Below are 16,703 nucleotides of genomic sequence, written 5' to 3'. Positions count from 1 at the left end.
GATGATGGGGTAATTGGTTTTCAATATATAGTAGTTGGTGCAGTTTCGATTTCCAAATCTAGTAATTGGTGCAGTTTGCCCTCCAAAACCAACTATTTCCACCGTTGCCAGCCCTGAACTGTGACACTGTGCCTTTGTTCTCGGGAGTCATACTTTCGTAGCGAGAGCAATCGGATGAAGTTCTCTTTGCACACTCTGGTGCAGCCTTTGTTCACTTGTGCTACTGTCATTGGCACTGTGCGCTCTATTGTGTTGTTGTATGGCGCACGTGTCCTCTCGTGTCTTTCACGCAGGCACGGGAACCTCAAAAATCTTTATGACACAAACCTCCATGTCTCGCTTTTATTTCACTACTCGAATTGGGACCTTTACACAATGGCCATTGTTTTTGCTATTTCACATGGGCGAAGAATTCCTAAGCTTTAGTCAAATTCAATTTATCTTTCTCATATCCACTGACTTCTAACACTCTTCATATCATCATTGCCCAGCCAACTTCTCCAACTCTAGGACACTCACCGTTTCCGACTTCTTCATTTGAGCAGCCTCAACACCCTCTTCGAAACCATGAAGTCCCCTCCAAGGAGCGGAAGCTCTGGCAGCTCCACAGCTAGCAAGAAAGCCGCGTCGCATCCTACCGATTCCGGGGTAAAGAAACAATCAGCAAGAACGGAGACTTCAGGTGGGGTTTGTAAAGCAACAAAGGGGGAAATTCCGGGGGGAGACAAGAAATGGCAGACATTTTTCGGTTCCACCCGCGAGATCAGTGCTGATGATGAGACAGTACGAGCACAGCTTTTTGACGTTCTGAAAGAAGAAGATTCCAAGAAGGAGGCCGATAAAAGCTCCTCTGAGGATGCCGACGCAAGCTCCTCTAGGGCTGTCGGTAGGTGTTCTAAATACAATGTGAATAGGCTGATGGCGCAGATCTACCAGGATCTGTACACTGTCGCGGCCGCTCAAGCCTCAAAAGCCGCTTCTGGAGAAACTCAGACCGATAGACTTTCTCTCGAAGAGCTCGGTGGGATTGATCCCGCACTTCGAAAAGTATCAGATGGTGTGGGTACGGCTATAAGTAGGTCAGGGCACTCGATTCTACATATACAATTGCTAATTCATCGACAGAAGCCGTGCTCGCCTACCAACGCAACCCTGCAAGCCCCGAATCCAGCAGGATTTGGCAACACGGCGATAACACGGTCAGAAGTTCATCTTTTGACGGTCCCGTCTGCGAGCGATGCAGCAAGCTGGCGTCTCGTCACGACTGGACGCTACTAGGCATACTAGCCCACTCCGTCACCTTCCAAGACGCGATAACCCTCCTCGACGCAGAAGCCTGGAACGTAATCTCCACCAGCATCGCCGAGAACGCCGTGAGCCTCACGGTCTTCGCGCAAGGGCACAGCCTAGAATGGTGGACGGAGCTAATCCGCCTAAACGGCCTCTCCCCTCCCTTCCTCCCCCAGGACTTCGAACGCCACCTCCCCAGCGAGCCACGGGACGAAGTGCACCCGCACAAATGGGTCGTCACCGACAATCTCTCCGATGTCCACCCTCCCCACTTCGAAGGCGAGCCGCAAATCAACATCCACACCAACATCTACCGCGCCGCTTCCTTCACCAACAGCCCTCGCCCGCCCAGCTGGCCCGCCGACCGCCCCTACCCCTCCGACCCCACCCGCGTCCGCGACCCGAGCCCCCACCCCTGCCCGACCAGCGGCTCCCACGCCCCCTGCGCCTGCCTCTTCCACGCCCGGACCTGGCACCCGCTCACCGAGCTCCGCGCCTACGGCCCCAAAGGCGTCGGCGTGCGCGCCCTCGAGCGCATCCCCGCCGGCGCCATCCTGGGCGAGTACGTCGGCGAGGTGCACCCGGCGGCCTACGCCGTGGATCCGACCTACACGCTCGACTTCAGCGAACCGGGCCGGCGAACCGACGAGGTGATCGCGAAGATCAGCGCGGGGCGGTTCGGGAACTGGACGCGCTTTGTCAACCACTCGTGCGAGGCGTCGACGAGGTTTGCGTCGGTGACGTTGGGGGGCCGGCATCGGACTGTGGTGCAGGCGGTGAGGGATATCGAGGTGTTTGAGGAGCTGACGGTGGATTATGGGGTTGGGTATTGGCGGGATCGGGTGTGTGAGTGTGGGGCGGAAGGGTGTGTTTCGCGGATGAAGAGGCCGGAGACGGAGGAAGGGGAGGGGCGACGGCGCTGGGTCTGGGGATCTTGCTGTTTATGACGATCAAGCGAAGGGGAAGGGGGGTTGAAGCGACCGGTTTTTTTGATGGATTAGGGGTCGGAGAAGCGAGAGTGGAGCTACGCAAGTGGGGATTTTGATGATTGTGAAGCTACCGGTTTTTATTTGAAAAGAAGGGGCTGCAAATCCAATGATGAGCTCTGTATGCGTGACGGAGCTGGCTCTCTCAAGATCCCTTTGAGCGAAGTGATAAGTGTAAAGGATGGCACGAGTGGTGAGATTCGAAAAAGCAATATCTTGTGTGCATAAACAGACAAGACAAGGCGAGTACCCCATCCAATAACATCAATCATATGACGACAATCAATCAAGAAACCAATCCTCTCCAAACAAACCATCTCTCATTCCAGATCTGCGGCCTACACCAAACGCCGATCCAAACACCCGTGACGTTCGTTCTCCACGCGCCGAGTCCTCGAGTCCGAGGCCGGTACTTCTACCGCAGACTCCTGACTGGCAGCCAGACCCTCGCCGAAATCCTAGCCGACGAGAGATATAGGCGTGGGTAGATCTTACCTACTCCGCACAGACGCGCCGAGTGGGCCAAACCCGTGAAGAGAAGAAGGTCGGTCGCTTATGCGCAAACGGAATTCTGGCGACGGAACAGAGTGGAGTGAAAACATCACGACATCGGGCACTGGATGTAGAGTATGTTCCTTGCGAGGAATAGGAATACATACGCCGAGAGAAGATGTATCCAACGTGTGCGCGCACGTCCTTCTCATTACTCCTGCTCAGCAGTGCCGCTCTCGCAGTAGCATCAGCCGCGGTTCTTGCCCCTGCGGAACCCAGGAGCTCAATCTCGGACGGCATTCTCCAGCGACAGGACTCGACGCCACGGACACCACCGCCGCCGCTACTGGACGCCACCCCGACCGCCCTTCACACAACCGTCTCCCTCCCCACCACCGTCCCCATACCCGGCACGGACATCTCCCTCCGCATCGCGCACGTTGGCGAAAGCTGGTTCGCGGCCTGGCTCGTCGAAGCGCTCTGTTCGGGCGCGCACGCCGCGATCCGGGACGAGCGTCGCCTGGCGTCCGGACGAGGCCGTCGCGCCGCTGCCGTGATTCCACAGCTTGTACAGCCAGCGGTGGCGGGACACGATTGCGGTATGTATCCGGGGCAACGAGGGCAAGGTGTTCACGTGGCTGCAGTTGGAGTGGGTGTTGGATGGGTTGTTGGGGTTTATGGAGGGGGGCGAACCGGGGCGGTTGCATCCGGCGAATTTCGAGGTTGATGTGGTCGAGCAGGGGACCGTGGCCGCGGGGGTGTTGTGGTATTCGCAGAGTCCGCCTCCTGGGGCGGTGGGGAGGAGAGACCGAAGTTGGGAGGAGCGATGAGATCGGCGTGGACGCTAGCGTTCGTGGGATCGGAGGTTGTGGGTTGTTGCAGAGGGGGACTCACTGCCGCGGCGCCATCGATGAGCGAGCGCGATGGATGGACGACAAGCGTTGGAGGTTGAGGATGCGCATAGCCGATACATGCCATAGCGTATGCAACTGAATACAATACCCGTCAAAGGCCCGCTGGACCCGAGCAAAGTTCAAAAGACATTCAGCATGCCCCTAGCTTTCAGGACAGCTCTAGCAAGTATCCACCTCGTGATACAAAGCCTAACCCTCCTCATCTCTACGACCGCAACTCCGATTGCGAACACCACAACCCCTATTCACACCCTCCCCAGCAACAACATCGGCACCCAATGCACCGAAGCGCGCACATGGGTCGCAAACGGGTTCTACCGTAGAGACTGTCTCGCCATCACCAACTACATCTACAACAACGAAGTCCGCCCGCGCGAAAGCGAGCGGTTCGAATTCACGTCCCTGAGCGCTACGACCACGAGGACGGATTTGCCCAAGAAAATGACGCCGAGGATGTACGAGTATGGGACCTGCGTGGTCACGATAGCCATGATGGATCGATTCCAACCCAGGGAACTGCCCGGGTCGGATTTCAGGGAAAGGTATGAGGAGACGGATGTGGCGACGTTTGATGCGATGTGGCATGCGGCGATGAAGGTTGATTTTGAGTGTGTGCGGCATGGGAAGGCGGGATGGGTTGCTGCGGGTGAGTGATGTTTCGATGAAGGATAGGGAATCTTCTTCTATTGGTTTTTGGGCGGACGGAATAGAGGGCATGAAACCTGTGGTGTCGTTTTTCTTTTTGAATACCGAAGGACTCGACACTGACCTTGGAATGCTGCTAGGGGACCAGGGAAGCATTGGAATTCTCATCATGACGAGTGGCTCGGCGGAGGACAGGACTATCCCGGACGGCCCACCCACTGTTGCAGGAGCGATTTTGGCGCCTTCGGGCTTCATTACTTTGCCTAATAGTACCCAAGGTTGATTGAGTCTAGCGGTAAGTAGCAATCGTAAGGAAGGGAGTCGAGACAGCGGGAATTCACATAAGAAAAGATACCAAGCATTTTCGACGGTATCGCCATGCAGATGATTTCTTTTCTTCTGATGGTATCCCCTCTTCCCACATAAAATTTCTTCTTAATTACGCTCCAAGCCTGGATGCTTGGGACCGTTTCTGTTGCTTGGGCGCAGGGCAGAATCATTCAACAACACTGCTATTATTATTATAGATCCCAAAATGAAAAAAAAATGAAGCTATACTGAAGTCTTGGGATGTTCCTTAGCCTCTCAATCGCCATACCTCTCCCTCTTGATACTTCTACTCAGGCGAAGGCCGAGCATCTTCTCTACTCTTACTGGAGGCCTTCGCAAGTAGTCAAAGGGATCCGCTATTCTCTTGGTACTGTTTGTAGTTGTATAGCTTCAAAACTGACTAAATGCGACTATTTGCGATGTGGCTACTGGATTTAAAATAATTTTGCGGAGAGATGTCTATGCTACAGCACGAATTTGGGTGTGTGGTGTGAAAAATCTCCGGTGCCAAGCATTCCAGACGGTTTTGAATACGCTAAATCGACGATCGATGCCGTGATCTACACTAACCGCATTCGGACGCTCCGAGCTTCCAGACGGCCGGAAACGGCAAATTTGATCGTTAACCCTTTGCATTACTTTAGCTCTTACAACACAAGGACTTTGCGTAGTCTTACCTGTAGAGGATTGTTTTTCCTGCCGAATTTGTTCGGCTGAAATTTGCACAGTGCCTGGCCAACATGTGCTTGGAGAGTAAAGGCAGTCGAAGGACAGAATCATCCTCATGAAAGACAAAGTACCAGTGCCACGAATGGGTGAGACGACTGAGAGGAGTGAAAGTGTCCATTATTTAACCCTAATGATGAAAAGCCGGAAGCAGTCCAGCCCAAGACGATCTGTGGCTGAGACTTTACGCCTACAACAAAGAAGCTTTGTAGCTAAATTTCCCGTAAATTTGGGGGCGTCGAAAAAGCCAATAATTTTCCGGTAAATCTTCCGACTTGTGTTTGTTGATAGAAAAGATCCAAAAGAGTGTGGGGATGGAGAGTGCCGGCGCGTCCAGCTTCTCGAGATGACGCCATGCTTGGATGATGTTTCTAACATATGTCCCCACGTTCGCTGCATCCATAATTCTTCCTTGCATCCTAGCACTCACCCCCAATAAACCGTCTCCTTCACCATGAACACCGCCGCACCCATCACCGCCCCTGTAGACGGGCCGGTGCGCCGACTTCTCCGTACCCTTCCTCCCACAACCCGTGGGCACACCGTCGCCGTCATCGGTGAATTCGTCGGCACCATCTCTTTCCTCTTCTTCGCTTTTGCTGGCACCCAGTAGGTGTCATCCGATTCATCCCTTGCTCTGTCTTTACCGCCATATTACTCCCAAAATGCCTTCTGGAGCACATTTCACCTTATACCGTCAGAGCATGTCTGACGAGTCACACGACAGTCAAAAGAAGGAGACGCTGATTTCTGGGGACTGCTGCAGAGTCGCCAATATTTCTTCCAACACCAACACAGGGACTACAGTCATTACACAAGTCGCGCAGAAGAACCCTTCCGAGTTACTGTATATAAGTTTGTGCTTCGGTTTCTCGCTGGCCGTCAATGCATGGGTCTTCTTTAGGATCAGCGGAGGCTTGTTCAATCCAGCTGTGGGTGATCAAAGTCCCATGGAGTTGGCCTGCGCCGCGAGCTTGCAGTATTCCAGGCCAAGGCTAACATACCCAGGTAACGGTCGGCATGGTTCTCATCGGCGCCATCTCACTCGTTCGCGGCATTCTCCTCTTTGTCATCCAAATCGTCGCGGGCATAGTCGCGGCATATATCGTACAGGCGTTATTCCAAGGCGAACTTGCGGTCTCAACCACGCTTGGAGGCGGAACCACAATCGCCCAGGGCGTCATTATAGAGATGATTCTGACCGCGCAACTCGTCTTCACGATATTCATGCTGGCAGCAGAAAAGCACCAGGGGAACTTCATCGCGCCAGTAGGGATCGGATTGAGTCTTTTCATCGCCGAGCTCGTAGGTGAGTCTCTACCGATTCCTGAGCCGGGAGTACTCCAATCCCGCTACTTTCCAGCCCCAGACGCCCCATTTCATCACAAGTGAATACCGCTAACATCCACCCCCAGGCGTCTTCTGGACCGGCGGCTCCCTCAACCCCGCTCGCTCCTTCGGTCCCGCCGTCGCCAGCCACACCTTCTACACCACGCAATGGATTTACTGGGTTGGCCCCATCTGCGGCTCTCTTTTCGCACTCCTGCTCTATAAGCTTATAAAAGCGCTTGAGTACGAGAGTGCGAATCGGGATCCGGAGTTAGGGCCTTCGGCCGGGAACATGAAGAAACTCTTGAACGGAAATGGCAATGTTCATGGTAATGGAAACGGAAATGGAAATGGCAGGGTCTTGTCTCCGGTAGGATGAGGCGTTCACGGTTTATGGAAAAACGGTTGGGTAACGGCAGTGTTGGTTGTAATTGCGGTGATTCTATGTACATACCTTCCTCCAAATCACTGAAATTCAGACCACCGTCCGCTTTCCAACATCTCGGTGGGTGAAACCCGCCACCAGAGTTTGAGATACAATTAAGAAAATGGTTCAATCTGCCAAGTGTCGAGATAAGGTTCCCAGCCTCCTCAACACCTAGTCAGAACCGTATCTAATTCGTAATAGGGTCGATTCCTATTGGTACAAAGTAAAATAAGAGAATCCAATTCTGCCAAGTGTCGAGATAAGGTTCCCAGCCTTTCCAAAAACAGCTTTTTTCATTTGGCCTATCCCAGCCACCTGTGGGAACAACCTACCCATAAAATTTAGTTCAGAGGGTATCTAATTCGTAATGAGTTCAATTCCTATTGGCGCTGGTACAATGGTCTAGCGGTCTGGCGATTAGAAGCGGCTTCAGTGCGTGCGAAGTAAATCGTGACGACTACATAGTTAAATTGTCACGACTACATAGTGACACCTAAAAAGACAGTTACTTTCGAGAATGAAGTCTTGGCATGCGACCTGCGGAAAGTGCGTCTCGTACATGAAGAAGACTAATTTTCACTATCAATCATGAGGTGAGTATGGTCATTAAATTCGTTAAGTTCTATCTACCAAACGAAAGTGCTAAGTGCTTGCTCCGCCAAGTAGAAGTCATTTAGCGTATTCAAACCCCTCTGGAATGCTTGACAAATTCGTACTGTAGCATAGGAAGTCGAGAGCGCCGTGGTCATTTCCCGCGTGAACGAGGTCCATAATCATCAGGTCAATCTCTTCGCCCTGCCAGAGTTCGATTGTGCCGACTCGGATGTTCTGCAGTCCAGCCTTCAACAATGCCCTACGCGTCTCTCGTCGCTGGCCAGAGTACGGACATGCGATGCCGAAGTGGGGAGACCTCAGTCTCTTTACCCAACAGCTTCTTGATCGAACCGTTAATGAAGGAAGTATTGCATACGTTGACTTGAGAACTTCCATTCATCTCTTCTAGGCATGTCCCTCTAACATCAAGAATATTGGCTACGTAAGCCCGTCCGGCTCCGAGGTAAGCTCTGGTAGGATCCTCCCAAGTACAGATCGAAGAGCTTTGGAAAACATCCGCTGAGAATCATCAGGGAGGCGCCAGGATCACAGACGAGTTTCGAGTCAAAGAAGAGTTCGTTGGGAATGGCTTGCAAGCTGACCACTGTTATCGCTGTTTTCTTCATATGACTCTGTATTTGACGGGGCCCCCTTGTGAGACTCGCCGCGGACCCTTGTATATCGCCAGAAGTTGTAGCTCAAGGGACGTTTGGAACCCGGCTTGGTCCTTGGAACTTTATCCTCACCCTCTTTTGGCTTCCTCAGTCCTTCGCTCTCAGTCCACAGGTCGCTTCCCAAGCTCACGTTAGTCGTCCCATTCATGAAAAACACGCATCAATGCACGTATATGGGCCCACGTAGAGTGTAGATAGTGGTTGGGCCGTCTCACGCCGGGGATAGCAAGCCTGAATAGGCCTAAATAGAGGCCTAACAGGCATATTTCTCGTACCCCAGCGCAAGAAAACTCCCATGCCTATGGCATAGATCTGAAGTGGAATGATAGCTAGCTATGTGCGGGTATGAATGGGTGGGATAAAAAGTATGCAATGGCTCTGGAAGAGACGAAATCGAATGAAGAGCCATTGACAGGTGCAAAACAGGTGGCTATATAGCTCGTACTGGACACCTATCCCCTACCCCTTACAGGGGTACCGACAGGGCTATGAAACAGGGGCGTGTCATGTGACCCACTAACCCCCAGTCCCACTGTGGCGAATGATTTTCTTCAGTCTCTCGATGCTCTTTGCGGTGACTGTTGTCGTCCATCTGACGCTGTTGATGTTCATGATCTAGCCAAGACTCGACTTTCAGCCCTTGTAATAAATTGACTGCTCTTCGAGAGGTATTTTGAAAAAATCTTGCTTTCAATTCAGCGAGACGCTTTGAGCTGAACATACTTACTCTCTAACGCTCTTTTTGAGTAGATACGGAGGGTAGATAGAGAAGAGCGTGCCATGATTGCTGTATAATTGAATATCGATGGGAGTTGTAGTGGAAGAAACAATGAGTACGGCGCAGAAGCTTACGCGCAATGCAAATACATAGAAAACGTATACACAGAGCTTCAAACCAGGTGTCGGTGGCGCAGCATGGTCTCTGCGCAGTCTATTTTGCCATCTGATGCTCCCACTGGATATACTCTCTGTTGCGACTGTGGCAGTCTTGATTGCGTCAGGTTAGATTCTGCCTATTCGATACATGCGTCACGGTCAAGATCTTTTGGCTCGCTGGAATGCCATTCAGCAATGTACAACTTGCATGAAGTGGTAGGGTGTCACAAAAAAGGATTCTTGGATGGAAAGACCTGCGTGGAATGAACGAATGAGAACCATGTGGATCATGAAAGCGCTGAAGCCGCCATTAGTGATAATGATGTTCTAACGATCGGTCAGGCGGGTAGCGATTAAAGGAATTGTAACTGTACTAACTTCGGTGACTTGATCGTATTTTGGTGCCAATTGAAGGCGAGATGTGATCTTTCGGGAGAATCGCAACCTGAAACTCCTCCCAAGATTAGACCGCACCAATGCGGCAGTCCAGGAATCGGAAAGGTCCATACCCTTCGGGGGAACAAACTAACATGCTCCGGCTTGGCCTTCAGTAGCCTCTCTGTCGGCTACCCTCAGCGCCATAGATCGAGTGTGAAACAGGTAACGTGCAGTGCTCTGAACCTTGTGCGTGATCTGCAGGCGAGTGAGCCGGTCAAGGTACGGGGATGACGCAGGGATCCCCTTGATTCTCAGTATGGTCGGAATCTTCGTCGGTGAGCGACTTATGATTAGCGCCAAGTTTCTGGATCAAGGCGGTGTTGAGTATGGATACGTATGCACTGCCTGTTGAATCTGAAAGTCGTCACGATAGGCCCCATTTCTACCTCCCACAGTGGTCATATTCGACAAATTGAGCTGAGGATTACACGTCCCATCGACTGAGTAGCAAGACGTTGCGATCATGGTGATACTGACCTTGAATGCTTTTGTGGCCTTTTTGAACTCGCAGATCTTGAGAGTAGCGTGGTGAGCTCTTCGCGATGCTTGCAAGCCAGACACGAGACCTTTCCAGCCTGGAGGACCCGATCTGGTGGATGCTGAGGGCGCAAGAAGTCAAGCAACTGATAGGTATTTGTTTTGAGACTCTTCCATGTCCGTTCTGTACTTTCAGAGTATTGCTAGGGTGGCGACTGTAACAACTCGTTTTCATCGCCCCTATCTCAATAAGGTTTTACTCACTTAAGAGTATCCTTTGAAGTGCAAGCCATACTCTGACAGATGCAGAAGTTTCAAAGGTTTGATTCATTTTCAAGCTAAATTTGAGAGAACGAAAAGAGACCAATCTTGTGGACAGATTGCAGTCCAGAGTCTCATCCTCGCCAGGGTGTAATCGCAGAGAAGATAGCAGCAGATTTCGAGAGCATTGAAAGATTTGGAGATTGAGTTGCATGTTGACAGGGAGATCTGGTACGAAGAACCAGGTGATTACTATCAGGTTCACGTAAAACGTAATTCGAAAACTCCACCGTGACTCTTAACAACTCTTGTAGGGGTAATGATTAAACGGTGAAAGATTGTGAGAGGCACAGACTAAGCCATTCCCCACCTGGTGCCCTACCAACAGTTGCAACTGACTCTTCAAAGTGCCACTGGCGCTTCTCATCTGCAGGATCATACCGACAGCCTAGCTATTGAAGTAGGCTTTTTCAACATGGAGTTGCAGCGCAACGCTCTGTAGACGATCACCGGCGCCCCTTTCGCTATCAAAGTATTCCAAATGCGAATGAAGCTGAGACAGTTCTGAGTGAAAGCAGGGTTATTCAAGCGCACACATGCAATTGTAGATTTGCGTCATCAACGAATTTAACATACTAATCTCAGAGAGACAGAAAGCCTTGTTCGCACGGTCCGCGAGTCGGAGATCTCTACTAAACCGACAGTCAAGCTGCACATCGGCTGGAGAGCCGCGACCACCTACTGTCGTGGCCTTAATCTCGGTCAACTCTTTGCCATCTTGGGCTTAGGGGTCAACCCTCAGTCGGGAGTATAAGCGAAAGTCTGGCTGCGGCATCTCTGTTGACTTCTGAGATTTCTTGGAATTATGCGATGTGCGCTGCTATGTTTAGGTATTCATTTGGCCGGTCGCTCTCGACTCTCTCACCGATGGAGGGTTTTTGAACCTGGCGATTTTGCATGGCTGCTGACATGGCGTGGACGACTCCCATCGATCTTCAGCTTCGGATCAAGTCATCGAAGTGGGTCTGATATTTGTTAGCCTCAAATCAAAAGCGTCATCAAAAGAGACCCGGGGGTTTGACAGACTCACCAGCTACATTCAGCATATCAACCAAGATGTCAGACAGCTTTGGGTGCTTCTAATCTTTGATACCAGGACAGAAAAGTGTGTAGGTAGTCAGACATCTTATTGTTGTCATCAGCTAGCTGAGTGCACAGGAAAGACCTTTTCTGTAGCCGTGCCAAGACGAAGCGAGGCGTTAAGGCTGAAAGATAGGTATCAAAGGGCAAGATATAGGACTGACATAAATAAGACTTGAGGATAGCTGGCGCGAGCTCACAGGCAAATTAGTCTTCCAGAAGTAGATTCCAAGGAAATTTGGGTATCCGGGAAAGAAGACACCCTTATGTATATAGAGGAAAAATTCCAAATTTCTTTCTTCCACAGCTCAGAACAAACGCCAGGAGAAGTCGCAGTGAATGTAGTACAAATCCTCAAAACATCGAAGAAATTAGCAGAAGCATGCGAGGGCAATGTCTTGTTAAACGCCTTTCGGAAGCCCTCTCCAGAGTCATGGGTGAAGTCCGCATGAAAACGGACAATCTCAGCACCTGAGACGCCTCGGACGGTCACTTCTTCCGTTAGCTTACCTGGGCCATGGCGCCAAGCCTCGAGAAGATACTTCGGAAGTTCTGAGTACTTCCTTGAGTGCGCGGATGAACAAGAGCCTGTAGCTGCGAAGTGTTCAACAACCTCTTAAGGGGAGTAAATACCGGACAGTGCGAGAGGTGTTCACATGTAGAAGACTGGAATGCACAGCGGTTCCTTCCCAGCTCGAAAGCTACTCTATCGAGATCGTGCCCACACGGACCAAGAAGTTGGAGCAGCATGCACAATGGGTGCCCTGGGTTGTGCCACAGACGGTGACCTTTGGAACAGACTATTAGATATCAAAGCTTTCTGCATTACAAAGCCGCAGACAAGAACGCCAAGACGCATGCTAGACTTCCCTCAATGAGTGACTTTCGACCTGTGAACAAATTTGACGACAATAGATCAGAAAGAGCCCACACAGCATGACATTCAAATGAACCAACAGTCAGAAATCGCCCCTAGCTCTCACCACCTTATCAGGCCTTGTCTCCTTCGGCAGACAGGTGTTCACCCTCTCCTTGCTGCCTTGCTGATGACGAACCTAACTGATTGGATGCTATCAGATTCGCAGTCGTCAACGTCTCGTTGTAGAGGATCCATGCGCTCATCTCTTCCATATCGTCGTAGTCTCTTTGCCCATTGCGTTCCCTAAGCTTGTTGTCTACTCCTTCCCATTTTTTGTACCGACACGTCAGAGGATAAAGCTCTTCAATGAATGGCCGCTGCGCAACGCCGAACATGAACACGACGATAGCCGTGTGGAAAGGGACGTTTGTACGACCGTCGCGAACGCTGATGACGTTTGCAATTTCCTTGCTATAGATGGGCCTTCCAAAGAGATCATCTGCTAGGGTGCACAAAATGATGGTATCCCAAGTGTGTCGATTTCTCAGCGCCTGTAGCACCATTGTCTCAGCGTCACTGAGAGAAGGTATGGATGGCATGGCTTGTTGTGGTCTAGGGTTCGGGCCGGGTGCTGCCATGGCGAACTGTGTGAGGTCAGATAGAGCTGGTCACTGAACATTACGAATTATAGAAGGCGAAGTGTTTCGGCTCACCACTGATGCTGAACACTTGAGTAGATATCGTCTCGCCTTATGTGTAGCGTGCTGCGAGAGTGTGTCTGACCAAGCCAATTGGTAGATGCGGGATTGGAGACCGAATGCCGATTCAAGAATAGCTCAGGAGAAAAATGGTAGATGCGAAGAAGGTAGAAGCAGAACGTCTGGTAAGATGGATTAAAGTGGTGGGAAAGCTTGCTTTTATAGTGATGAGATGTCGGCCGCCTGGCAAACCAATCCAAGACCATGGTCGGAGAGCTTCGATCCGCCCACTCTGCTTCGAATTCTGATGAAGAGGTTGTGTAACACAAGGGCGGCCATCCAGTAGCGTGACCGAAATGTTCTACAAAGTCCACACACTCTAACAAAGCGAAATAAGAGGTTTCAGGACACGATGACCTTCACTCTTGATGAAGGGAAAGGGTATGCCCGATAGATACTGAGTCCAATCAAAGCCTGCGCATGATCGAAAATATGCAAGCAGAGACGCGGCAGCTTGGCAGAATCATGGAGGGAAACTTTGAAACGAAGGGCGGCGCTCAGTATCTGACCAGTCAAGATATAGCCCATCACGCGGGTGACAATTTTGAGTCATGTCACGAGACGGGAGGGTGTGGAGCTCAGGCGTAGCACTTGAAGTGCGACGCAATCTAGCAGAATCAAGACGCCCAAGGTCTCGGGTCTGGTAGCGTTCCGTCCACAACGGCTCTGGTGTAGATCAGTCTTAACTGTGTTGTGTGGCAGAGAAGCGAAAGTGAAACCATGGCAACGGAAGAGATCCGCATGGGCAAGGTTGCTATGATTGGCTGTAGGAAAATGATGATGAGGTAATGAGAAAGCGATAAGGAGACGGTCGTAGGGGGCAGAAGAAGCTCAAACCGGAGTCAAGCTCGATACTTCAAGACGCAGCCGAAACGAACCGCCTGAGATCAGTGGGTAGGTGTGTCATGGCTGTGTGGAAGAAGACCGCCTGACAGGCAGGTAGCCGTAGCGCGAGGTCACATGCAGATACAGGGCGGCCCTGCGATTGGCTGATTTGCATCTCTCAAGTGCTAACGGAAGCACGGAAGCGCCGGGAAGAGGTTTGGTGAGGTCTACCCGGGACATCTGTCTCCTCAAAGGAAAGAGGAGGTGGGGCGAAACCCTACGGAAGGCTCTGCCGAGGAAACAGAGACTTGGGTACTTTAAGCGGCGATGAAACATGGGATCCTGGCCTTCAATATACGGCGAACCGGATACGGGCTCTACCGGAAAAGCCGCTAAATTCGGCGGGAAACATGTCAAATGGTGCCACTGGAGCTATCGTTGAACAGATGAAGAAATATTGAAACGCATGCTGAATATTTCGAGCTTTGCCAGCTGTTCAATCACGACCCTAAGCGCCAGGTTCATGAACAGGAAATACCCCCCTTTAGCCTTTTGCCTTCATTCCATGCTGGAGTAGTCCAAAGAAAATCTTGGTACAAAGCCGTTAGATACGTAGCCAGTGGTTTACGAACGTAGAACGAGTTTGGCGCTAACGATGTTGAAAAGATTTACTTCGCACACTCGAATTTGCAAGTGACGGAGGCAATCTTGGCGTCTTAATAGACCGCTCTCTTGAACATGCCACTGGAATTTGAACTTTCATTACTGGCTAGTATCATGGTCGCACGCTGTGAGTGTGGAGCAGTTCGCTTGACGAGAACTCCGAGTACATACTCGACTCCGGGCCTCCAGTCTCATCAAATGGTTGATGCTGGTAGTGTGATGATATCGGCGACACGCTCCGTTCGTCCGAGTGTTGATCCGTTGAATGTTGGGAAAGGCGAGTGTTCAGCGGCGGAGGCGAAGGTGGCGACTCTGGAGACACAAGGTCGTGAGAGGGATACGGAGAACTAGCGGATGGCTGGGAAAGGTTGGATGACCTATCTAGCTCATTGCCGTGCGATCTGTATGGTGTGTAGGCAGGTGGCGGCGGTAAAGGCGAGGGTAAAGGCGAAGGCGGAAGCAAAGTTGAAGATGCTGAAGAGACGCAGTCAGCTCTATGCACGGTCGGAGTGACAATGTACGCTTACTTGGAGAAGGCCCTTGCTTCATCTCCTCTAGCTCAGCTTCACCGGATTGCAAGGAACGAGCATTGCCCGAGCCCCATGTCGGTGATCTCCCCTCACCCACATCTTGCAGTGGTCGAGTGGTTCGCCAGCGACGATGTATGGTGAGAAGTGCAAGTAGAAGAGCTAGACCGACGATGCCTCCCACTACACCTCCAGCAATTGCGGCAGTGTTTGACTTTGGAGGAGATGTAACAGCATGGATTACTGACTGGCCCGCTGCATTTACCGTTGTCGCGCTACCAGAGAGTGAGATTGAAGTATGGAAGCCCTGCGCAGCAGAAGCTACTGTATTCGCCCCTGCAGGTGTGTCTGCTGTATTGATGGACGTAGGGGACGACGCAAAGCTGCTAATTGAAGAGGACGTCGTGCTTGGAATTGAAGCCCCGATAGCCGACAGGAAACCGAAATCGAAATCGTCGCTCGAATTAAAGGCGAGAAAGCTCTCGGTGAGATTTCCTGGCGGACAGCCATCAGAGCATGGGTTGCTCTTGCAACAGCCCATGAACCCCGGTGAATTTGTGAAAAGGCAGTTGTACCAAAGGCCGCCTTGGCGGCAGTCTTGATTCTGAGATCTAATATGTGGATTGAAGCTCGCTGGCCTCAAATCATCATGCGGACAGCCATCAGTGCACGCTGAAGTGCTGCAACACCCTACGAACCGATTCCTCAAATGGCAGACTTGGAATCGACCTCCACCAGGGCAGGATTGCATGTTTGACATTTTGGCGACGAGAAGACAACGGCAGGAGGTCGGAGCTGGACGTCTTTGCTATCGTCGCAGACTATGTATGTAAAATTGTGCCAGACAACGGGAGGCATTGTTTGCTGCGACTGACGAGAAAGCATGACGACTGTCGACTGCGCCTTAAGGCACATGAGGCAGGATTCTATGATGGATCGTTACATTCGACGCTGACTGCAGATGTTCAGACGTGATGCAGGCACTGCGCCTGGAACGCGGGAAGGAGCATCTTCCCTGGAAGTCGCGCCAATCTTTCCCAATAAAAAGAGAATCTAAATCAACATACGAATACCCAACCAATGACAAATATGGGGTATATGGTAATGGGGTATGATTGTAAGTTGTCAAAGCTCAAATAGAAGGAGATAATCCGCGATCTGGCTTATGATCATAGAAATAAGGAGTTCGACCGCATTGATGAGACTTCTATCAGCCTAAAAACATCAGACGAAAGCCGAGGCGAAATTCGAGCCCGCCTTCACCTGCAGACACCCCTATTCGGGTCCCGGCCCCGTAAGGCCCCGGAAGGAATAATTCCTACTACCCGCAACGGGGCGGGGTAAGCTTCGGGGTCAAACCCCGAACCGCGCCCCGTTGCGCGCGTAAATATCGCCATGATCGGATAACGAGAATGACTGGACTTCGAGAATCTTAGTAAGCACATACAAAATTTAGTAGTTAACCGCATTAG

The 16,703-nt window shown here is 51.3% G+C and overlaps 5 protein-coding genes across 5 annotated transcripts; 3 read left to right on the top strand and 2 right to left on the bottom strand.

Moving 5' to 3' along the window:
- Positions 1-567: 567 nt before the first annotated feature.
- On the top strand, positions 568-2,237 carry HO173_011877 (uncharacterized protein; the record flags this gene model as incomplete). Its single annotated transcript, XM_037313753.1, has 2 exons — positions 568-1,075; positions 1,126-2,237. 2 exons carry the CDS (start codon positions 568-570, stop codon positions 2,235-2,237), a joined length of 1,620 nt encoding a protein of 539 aa, XP_037159389.1.
- A 709-nt stretch (positions 2,238-2,946) lies between these two features.
- Positions 2,947-4,610, top strand: HO173_011876 (uncharacterized protein; the record flags this gene model as incomplete). The annotated part of the gene is made up of 4 exons (XM_037313752.1): positions 2,947-3,367; positions 3,509-3,715; positions 3,780-4,328; positions 4,468-4,610. The coding sequence occupies 4 exons, from the start codon at positions 2,947-2,949 to the stop codon at positions 4,608-4,610; spliced, it is 1,320 nt and encodes a 439-aa protein (XP_037159388.1).
- A 1,227-nt stretch (positions 4,611-5,837) lies between these two features.
- HO173_011875 (uncharacterized protein) lies at positions 5,838-7,091 on the top strand (the record flags this gene model as incomplete). Its single annotated transcript, XM_037313751.1, has 4 exons — positions 5,838-5,992; positions 6,150-6,315; positions 6,392-6,692; positions 6,799-7,091. The coding sequence occupies 4 exons, from the start codon at positions 5,838-5,840 to the stop codon at positions 7,089-7,091; spliced, it is 915 nt and encodes a 304-aa protein (XP_037159387.1).
- A 5,498-nt stretch (positions 7,092-12,589) lies between these two features.
- HO173_011874 (uncharacterized protein) lies at positions 12,590-13,096 on the bottom strand (the record flags this gene model as incomplete). The annotated part of the gene is made up of 1 exon (XM_037313750.1): positions 12,590-13,096. One exon carries the CDS (start codon positions 13,094-13,096, stop codon positions 12,590-12,592), a length of 507 nt encoding a protein of 168 aa, XP_037159386.1.
- A 1,720-nt stretch (positions 13,097-14,816) lies between these two features.
- HO173_011873 (uncharacterized protein) lies at positions 14,817-15,991 on the bottom strand (the record flags this gene model as incomplete). The annotated part of the gene is made up of 2 exons (XM_037313749.1): positions 14,817-15,178; positions 15,232-15,991. The coding sequence occupies 2 exons, from the start codon at positions 15,989-15,991 to the stop codon at positions 14,817-14,819; spliced, it is 1,122 nt and encodes a 373-aa protein (XP_037159385.1).
- Between the last annotated feature and the right edge of the window lie 712 nt (positions 15,992-16,703).

This window comes from Letharia columbiana (genome assembly GCF_014066305.1).
Source record: "Letharia columbiana isolate WasteWater2 chromosome Unknown Sc0000069_s0, whole genome shotgun sequence".
NCBI lineage: Eukaryota > Fungi > Ascomycota > Lecanoromycetes > Lecanorales > Parmeliaceae > Letharia > Letharia columbiana.
The sequence above is the reverse complement of the archived record's forward strand: the minus strand, read 5'-3'. Positions and strand labels throughout refer to the sequence as shown.